The 26,572-nt window shown below is 33.9% G+C and overlaps 1 protein-coding gene across 1 annotated transcript in view; it reads right to left on the minus strand.

The window, feature by feature from the left end:
- Positions 1 to 26,572, minus strand: part of LOC123698278 — a 105,001-nt gene that overhangs the window by 3,746 nt on the left and 74,683 nt on the right. The window contains exons 4-8 of the mRNA XM_045644870.1: positions 2,080 to 2,244; positions 1,573 to 1,928; positions 1,328 to 1,424; positions 642 to 851; positions 301 to 422 (exon numbers count right to left, since the gene is read on the minus strand). Coding sequence (XP_045500826.1) covers positions 301 to 422; positions 642 to 851; positions 1,328 to 1,424; positions 1,573 to 1,928; positions 2,080 to 2,244 — 950 coding nt within the window. The remainder of the gene's footprint in view (positions 1 to 300; positions 423 to 641; positions 852 to 1,327; positions 1,425 to 1,572; positions 1,929 to 2,079; positions 2,245 to 26,572) is intronic.

A 26,572-nucleotide genomic window follows, 5' to 3' on the forward strand; every position in this document is an offset into this window, starting at 1 on the left:
TCATAGTGAATACAAGTGATAACTGCGTTAAAAACAAGCGACTTCAAACTTGCACTTGCAACATTTACAAATACAGACAAAAATTCTCATAAAATAAAAACTACTGGGCTAATAAAAAGAATCACGTAAATCGGTTCAGAAATCTCGGAGTAATGGGTGTACATACATAAAAAAAAAACATACCGGCCGAATTGATAACCTCCTTTTTTGAAGTCGGTTAAAAATTGAATTTCAAAAAATAATCTACCTTCTTTTTTATGTTTGTATGTATTATTTTATTAATAGAATAAGATAAATTACCTCTTTAGAGCTTGATTCTTCTTCCTTAGTTCGAAAACGAGTCCGCATGGATTGTTTTTAGCATTGACGTGTTCCAGATCGAAGCCGTCTTCATTGGACAGGGTTTGTCTTATTCTGGACATCTATAAGTAAAAGAAAAAAAAATTAACATTGCATAAACATCTGCTATAAAATCAGACATCATAAACATGAGCGTCAGCCTCCATAACAATTTTTGTTTAAAAATTAAAAAACAAATGCGCGAATGATATGATAAAGTGTCTTACAAATGCAGTACAGAAATTTTTGTATAAAAATTAAGAACTCTACAATAACTTCAGAATAAGCATGCTATCCCTTACCTGTATAGCATGCGGCCTCTCATTCCCCTGCAGCGGGCTGGGCGGAGCGTCCCGTCCCGCTCGCACCCACAGGCTGAAGTCGTTAGCGGCGCCCCAGCGGTCCTCTCCCTCCCCCTCGTCGTGCTCCTCCGAGCCCGCCTGCAGCACGTGCAGCGCTTGGCGGACCACGCAACGGGCGCTCATGTCTGGGTTCACTGATACTGTTTTGCACTAGAAGGAAAGTATTATTTGAGAAAAATATACAAAAAAGTGACAGAAAAAATTTGTAATGCTATATTTTTCGTAAATGGCTTGTGTTTAGAACAAAGTTACATAAAGGAAGGGTATATCTTATTCGAAAATGGATTTTGACGTGATTGATTTTATTATCCTTCATTTTCATTAAGTTACATAAATAGTTATTTTACGAGAATATTGAATTTACGTTTATTGTTAAAACATTAACGTATCAGGCATAACGCTTGTAAAGATCTCTCTAGGCTTTCGAGTTTGATGCATGCGTCAACTTTTACTCGCAATCTTATTTTGGCATACGAACATTCACCGCAGTACGTGCTTTACTTTTTAACAACGTACTTCAGGATATGTGAACATATCCGTGAAAGTGAAATGAAAGCATTTTAGATTTCCCACCGATGGCGGATTTTTAAAGTAAAAACTGCAATAGTGAAATTGTGATTACTTACGAATTCGATCGAACTCGCCAGATCTTTGTAGAAGATTTGAATATTAGTTGACTTTGGCTCATTTGTCAGCTGCGTGTTTAGTGCATTTTGAATTTTTCTGAAACAACACAAAATAAGAGTACATATTATAAACATTGTTGAATGGAATATTTTGTAGGTAAAAAAATTTACCAATTCAATGAACACTACAATAACTTCAAATCGTAAGGCAGATTTTAAACAAAGTAAGGAGTAAATTAACGTACCTATACCACGTGTCTCTTGCAGCTTGCGTGGGGTAAGTAGCGAGGTAGTTGATAACTCCACTAAGGGCTGGCCAACCAATAAGGAAGCCGGTATCATCACTGTCTGGCAGCGACAGCCACAGCTCCGTTAGTCTCACACTTTCCTTTAATTTAAAGCAATTTGTTCCTCTGGATTTTCCCACGAGAAGTAGGTCGTTGAAGAGGAAGAAATGTCTATCTAACGGTGGGGAGGTAGAGCCCAATGGGCACAGTTGGACTGGAGCTTCCATGATGAAGTTCCTTGGTGTGAGGGAATTGTTAGAGCTGACTGTACCGCCGATGTCCAAGCTCGGTCGCTTGCGGAGGCTCTTAGATTTCTGAAAGAACACATCACATCATTATTTTTAATATTTCTTGACTTAAAGTAGCAGAAAAATCGATAAACGTAATGATTGAATGATCTTTTTGCTCTAGTCTTTTCTAAGAGCGATGTGCCGTAGTATATATTTGTATAGCTGTAAATATTACCTGTGCATGGTGCGATGCGAGTGCTGCAGGTGCATCAGCATCATGCAGGGCAAGGTAGTCGTGAGGGAAGAGGTCCTGCACTCTCTCCAGGTCGGAGAGGCGCGCCGCCCGCCGCCGCGCGCACCCACCGCCGACCAGGCGCTCATATTGCGCTAACCGTTCGATCTGTTGACAAATATTGTTAAATTAATATTAGGGTATTATAAGAATAACCTGATAAAAAGGTGTGATGTTTTTTCGTAAGACGGATGAAGGTACGTTAAATAAGAGCTGCGGCATGCACTGCTATATATACTGTATCAAACATATTTGAAGATTGAAGTGGTAAAAACTTTGTGTTATACATATAATGAATGTTAAATACTTATATGTTTTAAGAAGGCAAAAATTGTTTTGATACAGATATATAAAAATTATATACAAGCCTACTTAAACACAAGCACAATAAATAATTCATCAATACAAATCGTGTAATTTACTTCTGTATGTTATAAATTGTCTTCGAAACGCAATGCAACGCCAGCGGCACCGCTTGATTTATGAAGATATTTAAGCTATGCGTCCGCCCGTAGCCTCCATTATGTCGAATTATGAAGCCTCACCTCTCAGTCTTACAAAAACAATATATTCTAAATATTCAAATAATCGTTCATAACTATGTCGAACGGCAGAAAGATAGAGCTAAGGCATTTATTATGTTATATTATGCTTCATTAAATTACACTATTGTCAAGTAACGATAGTAATCTAAATTCTAATGGCATACGGAGTCCTGAGGGAGCTTCCTCGGCTCCAGTGTAGCGTGCCCGCGACAATGCTCCTGTATAATAACGCGATGCGGACCGTGAGAAGATATCCATTGTATGCATTTCACTTTAATTTACTCACGTTCTCACAATACGCTTTAATTTCAATATTTTCTTAGTTACATTGCTTATTAAATAGAGAGAGTAGAGAGTATTGACAGCAGAAGTCGCTTGATAATTCTATAGGCAATTTACGCTGACAAAACGCACTTCGTCAGGTGTCTGAGGAATTTATGATATCAAATGCAATAACCGATGCAGTTTGTGCATCAATTATGAGTGTAATCCGTGCTGCGAACATTTGGGAATCTTTATAATGGTTTCTTCGAAACATTAACGGGTGCTAAAATTTCGATTTAAAACATCATTTACACGAGCACGTTAACGTTTTTACAGCGCGATGAGACTTTAATTCGAGGTCTGGAATCGGAGGTTTCGATGGATTGACGGCTGACGGGCACAAAAAACGAGAGGCGAGTTTATTGGTATTAAGGGTAAAGTGGGCACATGACATGAATTTATTGCGCTGTAAGTAATTGTAAGTGCACATAACCGCGGGCTGACGCTCGTGAGACTTATCCGAGCAGACATATTGACAGCGTCCCCGTTACGCGATCCAATTCATAACGCGATTACATCAACGTGCTTTGCTCTATGATAAGCCTTTTTCGATAGTTTTACTATCACTATTACAGGTACTATGTAACCCACTTTTACATTTCATAATTTCCTTTATCTTGTTTATTTTCGATTAAGACGATTAATGTGTTTGATTAAAGTAAATACGAGACGCTGCACTTCAATCGAATGAAGCGTTTCGTCATATTTGGATAACGATTTATTTTATCCACATTTAAAAAAGATATAAATGACGGTTCGTATATTTGTTAATGGTTAAGATAAGCATTTAAGCAGTAAAATATTTGTCTATTATGCGATAAAGTGGCTGTATTTTTTTTTGTTTAGATTTAGACCCAATTGTTTGTTCGTTACCGGGCGCCAGCGGTTATCCCATCTCTTCAATCTAAGTATGTACCTACCAAGAATTCAGAGCATTACAAATAAGCACGAAATTTTTATCTTAGGTCGAGTTACACGGAACTGCACTTTTTAAGTCAAATGTTTACTTCAGAGTAAGTGGGCACGCTAAGACTTTAGATAACGAATGCTGTCTAAAATACAGATAGATAAAGTGACGCGCGTGTCGCCAGTGCTTTATGGCTTTGTGCTTTTTACAAATTATCTTTATCACTATTTTACATTTCCCGTTTTACTGGACACGCCTGAACTCAGCGTTAAGTAACTTTACGCATTACAGAGAGGTTAAGAATGTATAATTGTATGTTTAAATAAAACCATAAATAATTATACATATTTAAACATTTCAGTAATGTTCGTAACGTACATTCTATGTTATGCTAGCTACTCAGGGTTAATTCGTTACTGGTTATAATCTCATATAAGCATTAGATCGGAAATACCGAAGGTTTGCCAGTTCATGTAACATAGAGGCAATAAAATATGTTTGACTAGACCACTCAACTACCTTTCACTTTCAATACGTAACACGAGTTTTCGCCCTTCGACAACAATCTTTAAGTTTAGTTGACATGATCATTATATTGCCGAAAGGAGAGTCAACAGCCGAAATCACGTAACACGATGTTTCTAAGCGAAACTAATGTTTGTTTATTGTTATATAATAGCGTCTGACTGAGTAATCGTTGAGATATTAATCTTTATGGTTTAGAACACTGTCAACGGGCAATAGAGATAGGTATGTTCTAAATTTTATTTTCTGATTAATGAATGGAGCGAATTCATGTTGAAAATAACATTGAATCGATCTGAAATAAAGCGATAAATCGTCATAATTCATAAATGTCTGAAGTGATAAAGTAGAGTGGAGGTATTTATGATTTCACGATTATTAACGGTACTTACTCAATTTAAGCAACATAACTTTACAGGTTCGCAGAAAGCTGCAATTAGGGTATGATTCATCTGGAATGTACTAGATTGTTAGCATTCGGAACATGGCGCGGCCTCAAAAGGAATCTAAGAGTCTTTGATAATATTGAGCTTAGATTACAAATTGTAATCTAAGATATTGAGCTTTTAATCGAGATTGTATATAATTATGTTTTAAATCGTCGATTCTCGGAATTATCAACATTATATTCGATAGCCGATTTCTGTGAAAATTCAAAAGATATTTAGTATTTACCTATGGTAGTTACCTACCGCTATTTAGAACTATTTATTGGTACTTAAAGCAACACATTCTGAGAAATTGAGATTGAAAGTAGACTAATAAAAGACAAAAGTACGAGCCTTTGGAAATAAACTTTTATCTGAACTGAGGATAAATTCTGTTATAAAATTGCTTGTCAGATAGACATCTTACAAAAGGTCGAGACTCGGCGGGACCAAAGTAATGGCCACACATATCTTTCGCTATTGTATTGACGTGATGCCAAATAAACTTTAGAGTTGTCGATTCATCTCCGGTGAAAACACGCCGCCAGATTGCCCATTGATAAAACTCTCCAATGTCGCAGGCTCAGAAAATAACCTTTAATTGTTCGTGAGCTTCGCTATAGCTGTATAGATTTCATTTATTTCATCGTGAGTTACAAGACTGAAGATCAAATGTAAAAAGAAGTCGCTAGTAGCTACTCCGTTGTTTATTATAATATGTAAAGTACAAAAAATAAACTGGTAACGTAATTACGATGCGAGCCGCTCATAAATCATAAAGAAAGCAGCGTTGTTACCGAAGAAGACATCAAGCGTGGAATTTTCGATTGGGATGATGTAGGACGGCGGTGAATCGAAATAATGCATTCTGGACCGAATCACTGCGATGAGATTGAGGCCGTTGACCCCCTTACTGCATCCCTCGTGCTCGTCGCGACAGCGATCGTAATAAAAACAAAAAGGAACATATACGGGAAAAAATTCCTTTAAATTTCAGACATTATAAATCACTCGATGAACTCAAAAATTTATCCACAATACACATTTAACAGCATTCTTAAATCTAAAGATAGCTCCACAAATGTTTGTATAGAAATACGATGCTGGATTGAAAACAACGTTGACAGACGTAGACTTAAAAAACATTGCTCACTTCTCGGCAAGAAAACAATGCGTTGTTTTTAAAAATGTGTGGTGCTCTAGATAATAGCCTGCTATAAAATTTCAACATCATTTATTCTGAACAAAATAAGAGAAATATAACGTGCTTTGTTTGAAGGTTGTGTTAATTTTATAACATGTCGAAGCACAGGGTTTCTTTGAAGGCTCTACGAGCATCTAATCAACGGGTACATGTTAATTCAACCCACATTCAAAGACTAATGTTTAGCTAAAACAGTTACAAGTACTTAATTTCGGACTTCGTTCTTTTTAACCGACTTCAAAAAAAGGAGGAGGTTATCAATTCGGCCGGTATATATATTTTTTTTTTTTTTATGTATGTACACCGATTACTCCGAGGTTTCTGAACCGATTTACGTGATTCTTTTTTTGTTCGATGCGGGATGGTGTCGAATTGGTCCCATAAAAATTTTATTCGGATAGGCCCAGTAGTTTTTATTTTATGAGCATTTTTGTCTGTAGGTATTTGTAAATTTTGCAAGTGCAAGTTTGAAGTCGGTTGTTTTTAACGCAGTTATCACTTGTTAAGGCTTTGTTTCAATTTTGTAATTATGATTTAATGACTCATAGTTATTGTAAAGTTTAATAATCACTATAGTAATAATGGATGGTCAATTTGTTAAATTTTATTGCATAGCCTTGAACGATTGAAGAATGGTATCTTTCAGATTCTATCGACGGCTGTTGAATAGAAGAAATAATTTTGAAAGGATACCATCAAAATGTCAGTTATGTGCTAACTACGATAGCGACGTTTAAATCATACCTAACGGGTGATTTAAAACCTCCTAATCTGACTATTGGGACATAGGTTAAACGGACTCTTACCCAATAATTAAATGGCAATAGTACGCATCATTTCACATTAACAAAACACTATCTTTTGAAAATATCCAGTTTGAGTGACGGCATATCAAATGAGATTATGTAACATTAGGTTAACAATAGGGCGAACGTCAATCATGCGTTGGAGACGATTTTAAATAAGTCTACGGGAGAAAGTGCATCGGTTGCCTTGGGCGGGGACGTTGTTATTATGTGATGTGCGTAGCCCGATTCGAAGTCATCGATGTATGGGTGGCTTAATTGAGGTGAACCGGGGTCTGCGCCCTGGGGTCACTCGGCGTGTCCAAACGCCCGATGTTGCATACTCCACGCGTTACTCCTACATGCAATAACTCGATTAAATGATAATGTGTGTAATTCTATCGTAAGCAAGCCAATTTCGACTTGCACAAGACAACCGAAACACTATATGTGAATAAACTTTAATTAGTATTATATTACAAGCCAAACTCTACATTTCAATAATTATAAATATTCGATGATGTAACTGTAGGAAATAAATGAGTTCTTAAGAATAGCTGTGAAGAATAAGATTTCAAAATCTTTAAATATTTAAGCGGATTTGTGTCACATTGTGATGTATAAGTTCGATACCCCGCTTAAGGAAGTTAAGGGCTTGAAATAGATTTTTATTGTTTACTCGTTTTTAGTTTTGTGATCTTATTTTTGTATCCGTTTGATTTGTCATGCAATAATTTGTATAATTTTTAATTATAAGGTACATACTATAGGTACACATATTATTATTACTTACGTAATAAATGGTTATTGCACAAAATATCGTGGTCGAATCGAATAAATTAAGTCTGTTATGTATCATTGAAACTGACATAAGCTACATAAATTAATTATCATTAAGTAGGTGATTTTAGTCCAATAAACTTGTTTTAATTATTAAGTATTAAACAATTCAATATGCCTATGTACCCCTTTTAAATATTGAGTTGTTGAGTTTTAATTAATGTAGCAATGTTATAAAAGGTAATAAACTAGCAATAAGGCACCCGGCGCGGCTTTCTCTTTACGCAATCATATTTTTCCATTGATTTGCGTTAATATTATTGAATATGTATCGAGTTAAAAATTGTTTTATGTGTATTCGATGATTTGAAACAGTATATAAACCCCATTTATACGTAATTTACCCTTTATGATATTGTTAAAATTTAAAAATGTTATATTTTTAAAGCAATGTTATACACTTTTTAGAGCAATGTATTGGTGCATTGCTCTAAAAATGAATTACAGTTGACATCGTAGATAATGACAATCCAATCGGTCACGAAGCTTTTAAACGTTAATCGAATGCATCTGTCCTAGGTCAAAACAAAGTAGAAAGTGACAAATATCTTTAAAAACGTTTCTTAGTAAGATATCGATTCTGAGTATATGAGTCGTCTATTGTCCCACTTTTCAAAGTTATGTAAGTAGTTAGCGTCTTTAACTTCGCGTTTTGTATGAACACGTCGGCGTGTTGTATTCAGGAAGTGAAGTTGTTTCCCTAGTTTTTGAACAATCGTTAAATATGTTATATATCATTAATTAATCGTATGCAATAAATTGTATTGATCACGTAATATCAATCTTATGTCAGTTTAGACGTTAGACAATACGGAAAATGGATTAACTTTGATATGTAACGTATTCGTCATGCACGTGAGTTTGTTATTGTTTGATTTCTACTTCTGTGGTGTACCTAAGCGGTCATAGGCAGGCTCAATTATCGATGATCATAGAACTACTTTTTAAAATATTTAAAAACCTATTGCTTTGTCTATGCGGCTATGCCGCAAAAAGAAATAAGAAGCAAATCTCGATAATAATTCTAACATAATAAATATATTCGAGTTATATTTACTTCTATCAGCATACGAATATAAGTTGCGACCAAAATAGGGACATCATTAGGCGAGTCGCCAACTTAATGCATCAGAGTAATCCTCAAGATTGATATAAATCATCTGTGACCGTCCGATGCAACATTTGGATTCTAATATTTTAAAATAATATTCAGAGACGTGACCTCCACCTTGGAATAAAGTACAAAAACGTAATGAAATACAAGTTTTAGGATAATTATCATACGTTTATGTTTGAAGATATTCGCTATATTTATAAGACGCCATTTGCCCAATTTATTTCAGACAGAAATATATTATTTCTTATTCTACGAATCTTTAAGTACGGTATATTCCCGTACTTATCTTATTTTTGTTTAATACATTGGAGCCTGGAGGTAAGATTTCCAACTAATATTATTTACTACGAAATCCCTAACCATATTCATGAGTCGTGCTCGTGACAGAACATGATATTAACCATCATAAGAACTCTTAAGATATTAAAGCAGAAACTTCGCATTTTTTATCCTCCTGGAAAAAATAGGGATAATACGACAAAGATATTCAAAATAAGTCAACCTTACAAATACCTCGACACATAATGATAGGGCTATATTTTTTGTAGTCTCCATCACCCACATCAAACTAAAACTTGAAACCAACTAAAGTAGGTCATAAAATTGAGAATTAACTACGCTCGAAATAACGTTGATTTTCTAATAACACTTTGTTTACAGTCATTAATGTTAACCATTTTAAAGGAATGAGAGTGGCATTAAATAACCGACACCAACATGGTAGCTATCAAACCAGCAGCTTTGTAATTCTGTAACCACGCTTTAATCGAATTAAACTCGATCTAAGTTAATCGATTGGAATTATAGTACATGCTGGGAACAATAGTTCATGTCATGTGTACTTGAAATTCTTGTTACGGCCACATAAACCACCTCTTCTTCCTTGCTATAGAATTATAAAAATGCGTGTATGCTAATACAGAGGAAATCGTATTGGAATATTTTGACCATAAATATTGAATATATTATACATATGGAGATAAATAGCAAATAGCCTTCGTAATAGCAAACATTGCCACATAGAACGTTAGTAAATACACTTAATTAAATAATTCTTTGAACGTTTTTATAAGGTGTTCTTTACATTCAGTCACGTTTATTTGAGCAGGTAGATCTACATAATTAACTTAAACGTACTTCTAATGGGCCAAGGTACACAAATAGAAGAATTACATTGAAATCTGTGAGTGTCGTGACGATTTCCTACTGTCTTTTGTCATGTCCTCACGTTTCAAAACAATTAAATGATCAATGGAGCGCTGCGGAGGGTAGGCCGTCACCGCGGGACGTGGATTAATGACAATAAAACGTGGTAACTGATGTCAGAAACAAATGTTACTTTTGTGTCTGAATGTGACTTCAATCACGCCGATGAATGTGCTCTTAGATTTTCTACAATTCTGTGCTTTACTGTTAGGCTACGTGAGATCTTTCGTAATGCCTCGCCAGTTGTACGGTACTGCAAACGTTTTCAAAGCGTTTTGATAACATTACCCATAATTTGATTTATGCATCGAACAAAATTGTGGATATTATTGAGAATAATAGTTTGATTATGAGAATTATTTAATATTTCGTTTATTCTTAAGTCATCTGATATTAGGCATTATGTACCTACCCAGACATTATCATATTTACTTTTCATATAATAATGTCCACATACTGTATGAAATGTTTATAGTTTGATCAAGATAAATTTATAATTACCATTGCAATTGTTATAATTGTAAACTAGGTCTATTATTAGCCTTCAGCACGCTCCAAAAGAAACCGGCAGGTGCTTGTGCTCAAAACAAACGATGTACGAAACATTAATTGTGCAAAGACCACTTGCACTCGGTCTGGTTTTTATACCGCAGCTTCAAATAATGTGAATTTCGCACACATGTCGAATTAACACATCAAGCTATCGTTTTGTATACACGGGTGTGGGAAAGGAGATGCACAATGCAGCAACTATTAGGGACGGAGTTGTGTTCCGCGTATGAGAAACAATAGTGTGTATGTATGAGTATTTTGTAATGTCCTCCTATTACCTCGCACTCATGACGCAAACCTTTACATTTTACTACATGTTCTTAGCTGGTTATTGTTCTTCAAGGCTGGTGATAACTTTATCTGGACGCCATCGTTTTGATGTCGGCTTGAACACGCTTCCTAGATTTAACTAGTGAATATTAGATTTTTATCATTTAATACCAACGTGCGAGAGGAAAAACAACAAGTCTGTTTTTAAGACAGACTTCTAAGAAAAAAAGTTTAATCAAAATTTAATTTAGATATACTTTTAAAAATAATGAATAAGTAGCTACTGTTTTATACATAGCGCATGATATTATATTAAATATGAACTGATATAAAAATACGATGGATAAAGTGTATAAATATTTGATTTTATAATTACTCTTTGATTTATTGACAAATGAAAAAAAAAAACAGATAAAGATACTGCAAAACTTTTTTTAAATTAAAAGCTATCTGAATTCGAAGACATGGTTTATTTCCCAGAAACACATTAAAGGTTCTATGATAGGTATATTAATTTACAGCGTAAAAGAAACAAGTTATACTTTTGTTTTGTTTGTATTTAGATTACATGCGAACGGTTTAATCTGCATACATACTCAAGAACGATCTTGAGTCATCAAGGATTCTTATTTTTCATTCACGTTGTTCATTATTACTTATTATAGTAATCGCTGTATGACTAACACTTCCTATTCTCAAGATAAACATAAAATGGATTATAATGTAAGCTACGTGTTAAATAAGGCAATTTTATAGAGCAATCTTTACAAGTAGGTATTGTAGTGGTATTGTATGTAGGTAACTGTTTGAGATAATTTTCAGTTAAGATTTCTTAATTATAAAAGTATTTTTTTGTATAACGGTTGAAATAGACAAAAAATTCATTCCGTTTATAATCAAACGCATAACTTTACAAGCCGAGAAATTAAACTTTTCAATCAATGTAATTGAATTCTTTGAATGATCACGTTGTAATAATAACGTAATATTTTTATTAGTACAAAACTAGTTTTATAGTGTATATTAAATAGACTATTAGGTTACGAATACGAATCTGGTTCGTTCGTGCCGAATAATTACGGTGCAATTACGAAAGTAAATCCAATCAGTCGAATCTTCGCTTGGATATTAAAAACTATAAACTTACACAACACACGGCAAAGCTAGAAATTGTGATAAAACACGCAAGTATAAGACTTCCCGTTTTCCTGCTGCGGTCCGAACTACATTATGTAATTATATATTTATTTCCCTCAGGTAAAAATGTCTTGCAGCCATTTCTCCTAAAGGATTTTGTTTTTGTTTTGATAAATAATAACACAACAATGCGTCTGTTACCCTAATTGCATCATTATTTAAACGAAGATAAAAAAACAATGGCTTCACTGTCGTGAACGCATTCTAAAAACGGATTAAAGGAACGGCATAATCTTAAGACATACGAGCTTCAGGTATTCTACCAAGAATTATTGTTTAGAAGTATATCTATAAGTGTATAACGGATTTTATTTTACTCAAAAACTTTAACAAAACTAAAAGACTTCAGTGATAAGCATTTGTTATACTAATATAACAAACGCACAGAAGTGCCTACTACAAAGCTCATAATATATTCTACGACATCCGAAGCTCACATTGCAAAATATGCCACTGTCAATTCAAAGATAGGTAGGTACTTTATATTGTAAGCGGATCACGTAACATACCTTCATAGAATTGCTGTACGTTGAGATCATGAGATGGTAATCGTTTGGTATCGAGTGACAATCTTGCAAACAGTTGTCTAATGATATCCCAACCGTAATGGAACTCTGACTCTATAAAGAAATAATACTCCGAGAGAATTTAGCGTTTATACTTTAGTAGCTTTCCGCCCGCGGCTTCGCCCGCGTTTTCAAAGAAAAACCCGCATAGTTCCCGTTCCCGTGGGGTTTCGGGATAACACCTATCCTATGTGTTAATCCAAGTTACCATCTAGATGTGTGCAAGATTTCATTGTAAGTTCAGGAGTACAGGTTCAGTAGTATTTGTAGTAACAAACGCACACACACATCCTAACAAACTTTCGCATTTATAATATTAGTAGGATATACTACTCGTATAGGTATAGGTACATCATAATATATCTTTATTCTTTTGGTTTTATTCCATGTATTGTTTTTATGTAAGTTTAAAATATTCTTAACTTTTTCAGTACCGTAAAAAATGAAGATGAACAGATTAGCTTTTTTTAAGACGACAGATGAACGTACGTGAGGCTTGAGAGGAAAAAGGTGTTAATAAGCATCTACAGTAATTAGCGCGTCAGAATACTGTAGAAATGAGATTGATGGAAGATATTTGATGAGCTTGGTTGTAAGCTGTCGTACACATACAGGATTGCCACTTGGCAACTTTATGCAATATGTACAATCTTATGTTATGTGTGTTGCAGAATCAAATCTCTTTGTAGTAAGATATTAACCTAAATTAGTTGTAAATCAATGTTTTGTAATGATCTATCATTACAATTACATTAAATGTATAAAATATAAAATTTATTGAATGTTCTTTGTGTAGTGGTATATTAAATTAATAAATAATATATTTAATATTTATAGGTACTCATATATATATTCTCATTAATATAATGTCTATTTTTATAACGAAAAAAGTTTTTTCATATCAGTAGGATTAGCGAAGTTACAATTTATTATGGCCTTAAATGGGTAATGTGTAGCTATTTTCAAGTATGATTTTAAGTCTGTGTACAACTTACATATCTATACATATAATAAATCTGTAGAAGGGTCAATTCTGTACATTGAAAATATTGAAAAAATAAATACCAGGGGGTGTTGCTGGATCGATACCAAACCCAAATATGTGTTTAAAAAAATTTTTGTCTGTCTGTCTGTCTGTATGTTCAGGCATCACGTGAAAACTAACGGTTTGATTTCGATGAAACTTGGTATAATTATACCTTATTATCCTGGGCGTAAAATAGGATACTTTTTATCCTGGAAAAATACGTAGAAAAAAATTAATCTTAATTTTTCAGTTTTATCCTTAGACGTTGTTCTGTAGAACCGCGAACACACGTTGCGTATTATTATAAGGCCTAGCCGTATTTGGGTCCAATAGATATTTATAAGATATCATTGTCAGAGTTACTCAAAATGAAGAAATAAACCATCCACGCGAAGACCGACATCCGCGCGGACGGAGTCGCGGGCGGAAGCTAGTAAATAATATAAATATATAGGTAATAAAGAATGCAAAGAAAAAGAAAACGATGTCCTATACAATATACAGTGTAATTATAGAAATTGCTATAATCCTACGCTAATTCGTTTAAGCTGTTGAGCTCTCTTTAAACAAAACACAATGCAAGGTGTGCTATTAAAATACAATAAGCGGCATTACTAATACATTTTTAATAACAGGCGTTAAAACAAGCTTTTAATAATACGTTACATATTTCTTCGAACTATAAAGTAGATTATCTACTAAGAATTCAATTTTGAAACGAAATAATAAGGGTAATTTGCTAATTATTTGAGTTGACATATAAGTCAACGGACGTTATAAATGCATGCCAACTTTTTACTAGACTTATCAACCTTTAAAACAAGTAGAAACCTACCTAGTTACTGTGCTATGAATACAAATGTCCATTGCAAGTTTGTACAAAGCCTCTTTTTATAAGCTCATTAAGTATGAATATATCGTAAGAATTTTAAAACGTTCAAGTATTTGCAGGATAAAAATAATATTATTATTTTAGTAACTTGGTTATTGACTTATAGCTAAGGATAATAAGTTAACTTTAAGCTTCATAAACTTAAACTTCAAAACTTTTAATTCTGTTTATTAAAGTTTGAATGATAGTAAAAGGAAATTTCTTGTAAGATTGTTCATTAAAAATTATAATCATTAATTGAAGGTAGTTTTAACAAAAAAAAACTAATTAGCTGTATTTTTTTAATTAAAGAAAGCTTTAAAAAGCCATAATAACTTACATGCATATTTTTTTCGAAAACGCGCGTAACCGGATCAAAGTTCAAAACACTAACACGAAAACATGATAAGGCGTGGGTCACACCCTGTTGTTTACACCGGGTACTAAGGCCACTGATGCGCATACACGCGCGCACGGCGAAGACTGTCGATTGACTGAGCGTCCGCGCCCTAGCGGCTGCGCCTGCGGCCGGCGCGCTACGCCCGCGCAGACGCCGGACGCCGTACTTGCAGATGCACTACTAATACCAACTAAAGAACACCATAAAAAGACAAACTATGTGTTAATAACTATCATACACGTTTATAGCAGACATGTGGACGTGCAATTAATATTTTTAAAACCGTTCAGCTGCAACTGGAGCAATTCGAACTGGATGGGTTCTGGTTTTTAGTTTCCAATACTTCTGAGCAGGTGCAATTAATTTTATTAAACGCATCTTCAATTTATTTTTAGATGAAGGACGCACTTATGGAAGTAGGTAATGGTTTTGTTACGATTGTAATTGATAGCTGACACAGAAAGCTGCAAGTATTGTGCTATAATCGAATTTCAATCTCATAATAGAACCTCCAACATAACATCATAAAATGATTTATATCTTTAAAAAACGTAGAGACTAGGGACCACAATAGGATAATTTATCGTCGGTATTAAATAGCACGCAAGCGCAAGTGATAAACGATTGAATAGTTTAAAAGTGGGACTGCAAAAAGCAGCCTATCAAAACGAATGCGATACAATCGGATCTGAAAGACAAAACCTACATAAATCATTCGCGTAATATATGAATGGAGTAATAAGTGATACAATAACGAAAGCTTCGTGATTGTGCGGGGCGGCACGCGCTCGCAGCCTCTTGAGGTATTTACACACTGTCCTGAACCATAAATAACTGAAATCTATGATAAATTTCAAAATACATACTATATTTATACTAAGGTGATATTATAAGATTCCTGATATTAATAACAATATTTTCAGAGTTTTTGACATTGTTGTGTTTGAAAGGAGCAATTAAATTTTTATAAAGAATGGATTATGTACAATTTTTAATCATGTCACAAAATTTTTAGGATGCATTAAAAATCTAGATCAGTTTAATAACGTCACTGCTCACAAATATTATAGAGTGTGGACTAGCCTTAATTGAAATCATACGCAATACCTTCGGAGCTTACACGACTGAGATATAATGAACAAAAACATCACGCTACGCAGATTGATAGATGACATGTATTGAGAAATCATCGTTGACCAACAGCACCAACGTTAATACAAAACGTTTAACAGTAGGAAACAAAACCCACACATCCACACCAATTAACTGGATTACAACCATACTAAAGCCCGCATCCATTTGCATAATATGGTTGTCCATGATCCGAGTAGCAGGCGTGGTGTCGAAACTTCCGATAGGTTGCGACAGACTTCTAATAAGTATCGAGAGCTTATTTGGTTGACAACTATGTCAGTTGAATAACATTTATTATGTAATAAGCTTATAAATATGTATTAATCCTATACGTTGTCAGAATTGTATGAAATATGAGACCAATGACACTGAAATGATTTCACAAGAGGTCATGCTGGGGTAAATTGTTAGAAAGAATCATCTATTTTACCACACATTCACGTGTGATAAGATAGAGAGGTTGTTCAAAAATAGTAACCCAGTTTCGATGGCCCTGACTGTGTCCGATCAAATTAAACCAGTTAAATTATATCATTGGTCGTCTGTCCACTGTAATTTAATTATTTACCGTACGATACGCTTCATTGCGGTGTACCGCAGCACTTAAAGTGGCCTCTTACTTGCGTTCCTGCACAATATGATTAAACCGAAATCTTTGACGTGCAATCAATTTTAGCTCCGTCATTTAAATCTCATTTGGCCACTAATAAAGTGTGCAAAAACCGTCCTAGATATTAAATATCTGTTGACGATATTACGAAAGTGTCACGAACATTTGCTCTATTACGTAAAGTTGCATATGTTACAGATTTCCGGATTCATAATTATTTATGAAGGATACCTATAAGCTCTCCTCATTTTGTGATACGTTATTATTCTACGGGCGTCTATTTTCACTCCCATCTACGATATGAACATATGTCATTTCCAAACTGGTTTAAAGAAGTAGGTGCGCATGAAAGACGTGCTGAATCGACAATAGGTTGTTAATGCAAATTCAAGTCATTATGATTTGACACTCCGAGTTGCATATCGTATTATGTTGTCTTCATGATGTCGCTTATTTCATTTATTTTAAGTCTGTTTCTAGGTCATTGATAAACCGATTCTTGTCTTCCTATTCCTTCGATGCGTTCTATTGTTTGGTTTGGGTGTTAATTAATATGAATTCGTGTCTTCCTATTCATATTAATTAGGTACCTACATATTATGTTATTTTAGTTCTATGTTTTTTATTAGCTCTATTAAAACACCATATTTTAATGTTGCCGAAACTAGGAAAAGAAAATAACACTTCGCTGCGAAATATCGCATTTGTCACGATGATTAAGAAACAAAATTGGTATCACGAAATTTACGAAAGATGCTATTAATTTATATTTTATTATGAGAGGCAAAATGTCGTAAAAGTACGTGTGCAAACGCATAATTCAAAATAGATTATAATTCAAACTTAATTTTACTCGTAGCGTATAACAAGATAATTATTATTTATTATCATTAGGTATACGTTAATATTCCAATACGGTGATTTAAATAGTATACCTAGTCAGTAAGACGTAGAAAAAATAATACGGTTCTAGTAAATAGGTCTGTGGGTATAATGAGCTAATTATTCATGAAGCATTATCCAATTTTCCATTCAGAGTTATTATATGAATGAGTCCTGTTGTGTTGTGCGTGACCTAATGTAAGGAGGTTGCACGCAAACATTTTTGGATCTATTCACGAAGCCTAACTGTAAGATGGATCTAAATTAAAAAATTCTATTCAAACTCTCTATTATCTTATTAAGTACATAAGTTGAAATTTAATATTCTTTGCATATTACTTGCTAAAAAATTTATAGATTAGGGTACTGCGTATTCGAAAATGTCTATTATGTTTCATTTAATTAAGATTTAAATGCGAAAGTGCAAAGGGTTCTTTAGATTGAATACTTTTATAATTAGGAACTTAATAAAGAAGCAGCCCCCCTAGCCAAGTGGCTTTCTGTTAGCGTAGCGTTCAATAGAATAGACTACGAATGTATGAGATTGACGTAAGCTGTAGATACTAACAGAAAGCCACTTGGCTAGGGGGGCAGGTACCTATAAGGTACCTGCTTCTTTTAACAGAAGTATGCACCGTACTTATGAGGTTGGTAAATATATTATACAGGAAGTTAGTTATCAAATAAAAAATATTGTTTCAATATTTTACAAGCTATGATATCCAACTACGGACTTCAAAGTCAAAACATGCTATTGTTTGTGTGATGAAAATTGAAATGAAAAAAACTAGTATTTAAATGCTTATCGTTTATTAAACAAATCCTGCAAGTCATGATGGTTTATTCATTGTGTACTTACAATATTAGTGACTATAGTCTAATCTCCGATGTTTGTTCCACTAACCTTATTAAAAGCTTGCTCGATATAATTCTTTTGTTTCGTATAATGAAATATTTGTACAAAGTAACTTTCTTATAGAATGTTATTATTGCGAATAGGAAGGAGATTGGAAAATTGATTAAGTTTGATTTCTAAGGTCTTAGTTCGTGATATTTTTTTGCTGTTAACGAAATATTATGTAAGTCGTACCGATTATACGATAGTGGCACATAAAGAACTAGACGTTATAGGGATTGGATTTTTTTTCTAGTCTTCTATATCAATATTTTATGTAATATGATAATGTTTTAAGCCTTGAAATAGTAGTTTCTCTTTTTAAAATGAAATGAAAATGTCCACTTCAAGAAGCGAGAGATTAATATAGGATTAGTTAAATTGTAATAAAATATAAACGATCTATTCGACGCTCATGTATCGACTCCGTCTTTGAGGTTAACTTCGATGTGACATACCGAGGAAGCATTGAATACGAATTAGGCAATAAAATACGTTGACGAATAAAATCTGATATTAAAGAGTCTTCAGACTTTTATTAATGCCGTCCTCATCGTCATGCATCGTCGATGCGCGCGCGCATTAGCCATGCGCGTAGGGTTGCAATGTCCGCGGCGGTACTATCGATTGTTTACACACCCACACATGACCATTTGTATATGCCAAGGTCGCCAGAGGACTTTATACTTTATTAACATTTAAATAAGAAAAATAATACGTTAAATATGTAAGCAGTAGCCACCCGTGAGCTGTCATTCGACCGATAGGACCATTTTAGGAGTTCAAGTCACGATCTTACGCACTTGCGTGCCACTTTATGGGATATCGACTTTGACCGAGCGATGGTTATGTTAGAATAACTTCAAATTGACTAATTAAGACGTAAGTGCACGGGACGATGTTAGTTCATGGAAGAAGTAATAACGTGTAATAATTCTCATAGCGGCATCGTTGTTTGATAATCATAATATAATAGGAATTAAGCTTTGATGAACACATTCAAACACTAGATAATTTTATTACAAATATTTTAGGAGTTATTGTACTAATTTAATGAATTTCAATTTAACCTAAACCGATTTTCCGGTCTAAATTCATCAAGTTTGCATAACTTCGTTCAATTCAGTATTCGGGTTAGCACCACGTTCAGATTATTGATAAGTACATACACAATTCGTATATAGTATTTATTCCAATACATATCAAGTTGAAACTGCTTGTCATTCCCGTCATGCGCGGTCCCTTTTACTGGATATTACTTAACACGTTACAGAATACCAAATCAATTTTCGCCGTAAGCTAACGAACACAATGGTCGATAATCTTTTATCTGATAGAGGCCTCACACTCATTATACACTTAAAAGGTCATTTTCATTAACAAGCCCTTAACACGCTTCAAGATGATTTCTTAGAATAGATTTACATTATATAATAACCAGTAAACGTTTAACCTATTTAAAGAAAGTGCATAAATTATTTTATTATCTACTTTGGATTATTGCATAAATAATGTTTGAACTTGAAATGCCCTACATAGAAGATTTATCTATTTGGTTCCATGCATAAAAATAAATAATTTTCAGTACAAAACAAAACCATCAATTTGATATATTTACGTGATTTATGATTGCATTCCTCATCTTATTAATTGGTAATGGATAACGTACAGCAACGTCGTAATTTAATGAATGATACGTTCATCAATTTGAAGCCATAAAAATATCTTCATAAGTAACATTTCTTTCTGGATAACAATATTCCCCGTATTAAAAAGATTGCTGCAATCAATCCCGCACTCAAAACATACGGCTTACGTCATGGTATCATCCGAAAATAATGACGCGGGTAACTTTTGAAGCATCATTCTCTCGACCTATCTTTGAAAATGAATGATTATTTCAAGCAGGTAATGAGCTGCATAAATCTTGCTTCTTTCAAAAGGAATCACTTTCACTCTGTAATGAGCCAAGGAAATCGAGATTGAAATAAGAGCATGTCATTGTTTATCTATATTTCTATTTTTGAAAAGTGTTTTTTGAAGTTATTTTACTGTTAGTTCAAATTATTAATGGTCTATAAGATATATAAAATACATTGCTTTATTGAATAAATACGCTATACATTAGGAATAACTAGGTACGTCTTTGTGAATGATAAACTACATAATATAGTCATGTACTTATAATGGACTAGTGGTCCGCCCCGGCTTCGCCCGTGGTATATATTTCGCAATAAAAGGTAGCCTATGTCCTTTCTCGGGTATCAGAATATCTCCATACCAAATTTCATGCAAATTGGTTGAGTAGTTTAGGCGTGATTGAGTAACAGACAGACAGACAGACAGAGTTACTTTCGTATTTATAATATTAGTATGGATATACTTCATGGCACATGCTAACACACTATAGTACTAAAATATGCTACCTATGTCATTAATAATCCTTATTATATGTAACCATATATGCCATAATAGAATATCTATAACTAATTAAGCGGAACTCTGCTTACGTAAAGAACACCTGCCTTTACATTGATTCAAGTATTCAACGATTAATTTTATATCTTTATTATCGATAAATATTATATAAGCTGAGTAAGCGATGTTCGTTATTCATAAAAACCAATTAAGACTCAATTTTGGAGACTAATTAAAAATGACTAAATTGTAAAGCTTTAAATCTATCCCATTAACTAATAAGTTAATGAATGTCAATAATTATTCAAATGTTCACATACAATTGTAAAAATTATTCTAATTCATGCATTAATATGAGAGTTTATACTTGTAGGTAACCAGAAGGGGTAATAAATTGCGAAGATTAAAGATACAATACAAGTTTACAGCGCGGAACTGTTTATCTACGAACAGCGTAAGTAGCGCCTTTGTGAATGATAACCGGAGGCTATGCAACTCCTCACGATTGTTATGTAACTGCGGTAATAGATAATGGATAATAGTAATGACTAATGATATTTAAAATGTATTAGGTGCTCACCGCGATAACTCGCCACTACATGATCGAGTGAGACGAATGAGATAAGCGGACAAGATCACAACTTTCACTCTTAGGGCTCTATGAATGTCGCAATACGAGACTAAGTGCAATTATAACAGCCGTAACGAGCTATGTTAAAAGTAAAGCGTAACGCTAAATTAAAGCTCGAGTGTATGAAAGCTGTGTTATGTAATTTTTTTTTATTCACATTTCATCACTACAGGGGACAGTATGTTGGGGATTCGTGTAATTAGCGGCATATTTGCGTTACTAAGTGTGCTCCGGCGCATGTCACCGGGCGACATGTTTGCACTCTCGCTGCTGTAAAAACGGCCATGCCAGAGGTTTCGTGATTCAGTTCATAATTACGGTTTTAATCTCGGTACAATTTTAATATTTTATTTACGTTATGTGCGTACATACATAATTAATAACAAACGTTTGCACGGACAGTAATGATGTGAAATTGTCGTCAACCATTACAAGTGCATTCAGCTTAGATGTAATCATTGAATGTTGTTTGTTTATTCTTTCGGTTTATTGATCTTGTATTTGTTGTGGCTCTTGCACCATCTGATGGAATGACAGGCACGTGTTCGGTATTTAAAGTTAACGTTGACTAATATAAGGTACTCAGACATGGACCTTTACTTTCCCTGATAATGATATGGATTTTGAGTGGTCGGTCATTATCTTTACACGCTCTCCCGTCACGGTATCAAAATAATTACTTCTCTCTATATTAATTACGTCCTAGAACTTTCTAATTCCCGATATAAATAGTCACGTCCATAGAATAGTCAGTGCGTATAATGAGACAGCTATGGGCATTTTTCAGATGAGTGAGTTCACTTGTCATTAACATCCAGTGCACGCGTTACTGCGTAATGTAACTTGTTTCTACATTCTTACTTGACAATTTACATATATTATTACTAATGTATCGATGTTGCCATTAATGTATTTCAAAATATTTAATGTGTTAATGCCCGCCCCTGACTGGATTTAATGTGTAGAATATTTTAATTTCCTATGAGATTAACGAAATAAACGATTTTTAAACACTTTCTTTTAACTTAATCATTAATATGTCGAATAAATATAAATTATTTATGATTTGTGCAATTTATTTACACAATTTGTTTTGTGTGTTCAGTTGTAAAAAACATACCCAAAAGTTTCAAACAGGTGATATACGCATTCAAAGCCCATTCATTATAAAGCCTCACCAAATACCAAACAGCTTACCTGAAAAAGAAAACAAGCGATTATTACACACAAGTAATTTACTATTTCTCATACATGATTAGGTCTTGAAATCAATTTTAATATCAAGCGAAGTTTATAAATCATTTTCGCAATGACCATGCAACATCCGTTGATGGCGGACCGCGTGACATTAGCGCACGTGTTCTAATTATTGTATGCTATTTTCCTTTACACAATATATAAAGCCTATTTACATTTTCCATTAGGTTCTGTTTTGAAAACCCTTTCAATATTAAATATAAGGAGGTGTAGTTTACTAATCTGTGGTGTAGGTGCAATCAAGTTTACAGCGATTTTTAAATATAATAATATCATAATAATATGTATGTTCAGGTATGAAAAAATGCATGAAATATTATCAAAAACCCATTATAGCACTTGGTTCTATATTATAATTTCTACTGTCTGTATCACAAAACTTTTTACAAGCTTTCTAGAACTTCTTTAACTTTCTTGAACATTTTTATAAAAATCATTGTAGAAAGACATCTAATTTAATGGAAAATTCTCACTTTTTATGGTTGTTTATTACGTCTTATATAGTTTTAAAAACGTGATGAATGAGTACAACATTTGCTAGTAGAGACAAAAAGTCGTTATAACTATGTTACCCAATCACATGCTTGCTTAGAGATTTGATATCATACTAAATATGGTTGAAGAAAACTTGCAACCAGTTTGTTAGGAAAAAAATCACATAATTTTGTCGACTTACGAGTTTAGTGAATACTGGACACCTGTTTATGAAGTGCTTAAAACAACAAACAACTTTGTAGTAAAGAGTGGTAGCGAAAGTTTGTTTACATTTCGCTGTTTTTGTTTACTTTCTTGCATCATGTGAATAGCGTTTGTTTCACTTTATTTTATACTTGCGGAATAGCAAGTTTCATCTAGTTTCAACAACTATACAAAATACTTACACAACGACAGCAACAAATATCTAAAAAAATAACAATATCTAACATCTGCTTCTATTTGAATTCATTTATCCCTAAAAAAGAAACTAATTCACAAAATATCTCCTATTTATAATTTTCTCCTACTTTATTATAAACAAACTAAATATATGTGAGTTTATTAAACTTTTACATTCTATTTATATGCGTGTCCGCTATCTCACTTCCTATCCTTCCTACTTCCTAGTTCCTACCCACCGCGGCACCTTATTATTCTAATCATATGAAAATAGCTTAGAATTATGACGTGCACTTTCAAGAAAATTATCGTAGTTTGCGAGTAGCTACAATCAACATCAACGCTCAAATAGCTTACAATTACTGGATCCACTTTCAATATTAGACGCGGAACGGGATCGAGCCGGCAATGAAATATAGAACTGTATTGATTACACGATATGTCTTGCAATCTCGCGTTTGAGCGGTTAAGGGGAAGTGGTCGTTCGTCGGTTTGACGTGAGCACACAAACCGGACGCATCTAATGCAGTTTCTCTTTAGCCGGTAGCCGAGCCCGGTCAGTTACACCGCGGGCTAAAGATAGAGAAATTAGCCGGGGAGTGCGCAAGTGAATGCACTCAATTGCTGCGTTCGCGCGAACGCCGCACCGCCCCTTCCATATACGGGCGAAGCTGCAAGATCGATTGCCGCTAATTACTGCCCTTCGCGCGAAACCCCCGGCTGAAATATTGCCGAGCGAGGATGCTCCTGATTGTGCAACAGCCCTCGAGATAACCGCAACTCCTCGCCGAGCTTAAGTGTTAATTATATACGATTCTACGCCTTGCAGCATAAATTATTTTTAGAATTGTGAAAATTATTTGTGGATAGTCCATAAAATTACAAATGAAATGCGAATACCATTCGTAATTTTGATTATTTACAAGTTTCAGTCAAGTCATTTGAAACCATAGATTACTTCAGCGGTCGTTCAACTTGCTAATAAACATAAATGTAACGTAATATTTTAATTTAATTCCATATTACGTAGGTATAACATGAAGATTAAACCGTGTTGATAATTCTAATTGCATATCATAGCATCATACTGTAAATTAAAAAAAAGAAAATATAATTTATACGGATATTTATCGGTCAACTCAATTACAATATCAACCAACATTACTCTGTACAGTAAGAACTGTAATCCACACGCACGACATGTCGCTAAGACGATCCAATTACAATGTTGTGCTCAGCTCTGACAACCATGACTTTCTACCGATATAACTTTATAATATACATTTACCGGTGACTCGTTTATTATTTTTTTAAACTACTATAAAATAAAACTATAATTATACTTACATGCTAAGCTGTGACCAGAAGGACAATTTACGGTAGGTATTCTAATCATGCTACTCAATTACATTTGCGTCGATACAAAAGCATTCAAAGAAGTCGTTATAAAATTACCCTCATGTTAACTAGTCAGTAATTGATTTAGCATCAAAATAAATATAACGGTTTGCGAATTATACGTTATGGGATAGGAAAATCGTATGTGTTATAAATACAGCGTTTCATGAAGCGAGAAAGTAGAGTGATTGCAAGATTATATATGCATGTACTATTCACTTATCCTTCACGACTTGATATTCAATTGTAGCTCAATGGCTTTCTACTGACACGTTAATGTTATCTGAAATATGCAAAATTATATCTAACTCTAACGAGAGTAATGTATTATACGATAAACGTATTTATCATGTTTAAGGTTATTGAAATTGATGTATTGAAGCTTTGATCTTTATTCGTATATCTTATTATGTGTATAAGAAACGAACGAATAACAACTTTAATAATAACAAAACAGATTTCACGGCTATTACTAAGCCATATTAGCATAACAACAAAATTAGGGAAGTCGTTTAAAGATAAAATTGCTGAGTGACATTTAGCAAAACCACAAAAAATTAAAAATGCCTTAGGATATAAAGAAGAATCAATAGGGCGGGTCTATTAATTGCCGCAAAAGGAAACTCGATCGAATAACTAGTTATCGACGAAATAGCAATCACAGCGCAGATTCGCTATCTCTCTGCGCTCTCTTTAGCTCAGAAATGTGGTTCGATACGCGAAACATTCTATTTTCCGAATGCCTTTTCTAGTTGTTTCTGGAGTATGATTACTACAGAAGCCTCATTGTATACGGGGTACATTGCACCGCTTATCGGACAATCTGGGGTCATATTTGACACTTTATCCCTTTATGTTAACTTTTAATGATGAATTATAGTGCCGACAATATACTTTGAAGTACGGTGGTGAGATGATAACGTAAAGTAACGAGATGTATATAGATCTCGACGCATCAACATTGTAGATAGTTTAAGTACATCATTGGAAGGTAAATACGCTTTCGTAAATGCACAACTACATTGCATAATTACGAATTTAATACTACTAATTTCCTGCGGTGAAACTTCAGTCCATATATTAGAGAATTTAGACTCATCTTGCCATCTCTATAGCGTCCATAAAAGACCGCAATACGAAAGTAGGATCGTTTATAATTGGCACGATGTGATTCCCGTTACGTCAGCCGCATTCGATGACAATTTTCTGCTGCGATGGAGACCGCCCCGTAACAGCATCTAATGAAACAACAGGTTCGCACTTCCTTCGTAATGAATGGCATTGCACGAATTATGGACGCGGTTACCGGCTAACCGATTTCTATAGAATTTGTAAATTGTTAGAAACCTCATGTGTTGTGTTCGTTTAACTAGAACATTGTGAATGGATAAATGATTGTTTATTTTGATTGAACATACATAATTTTGTCTAATTATGTTAATACGTAATATTTAAATGCATTTGAAAACTGGTTACAAGATAAGCATGGGTATGTTTTGATGCGACCATAAATAGTTTTGGAGGCTCGTAAAATATATATTAATTTTTAGATAAGTAGGTATATAGACCAC

This window comes from Colias croceus, chromosome 15 (assembly GCF_905220415.1).
Source record: "Colias croceus chromosome 15, ilColCroc2.1".
In the NCBI taxonomy this organism is placed as follows: Eukaryota; Metazoa; Arthropoda; class Insecta; order Lepidoptera; family Pieridae; genus Colias; species Colias croceus.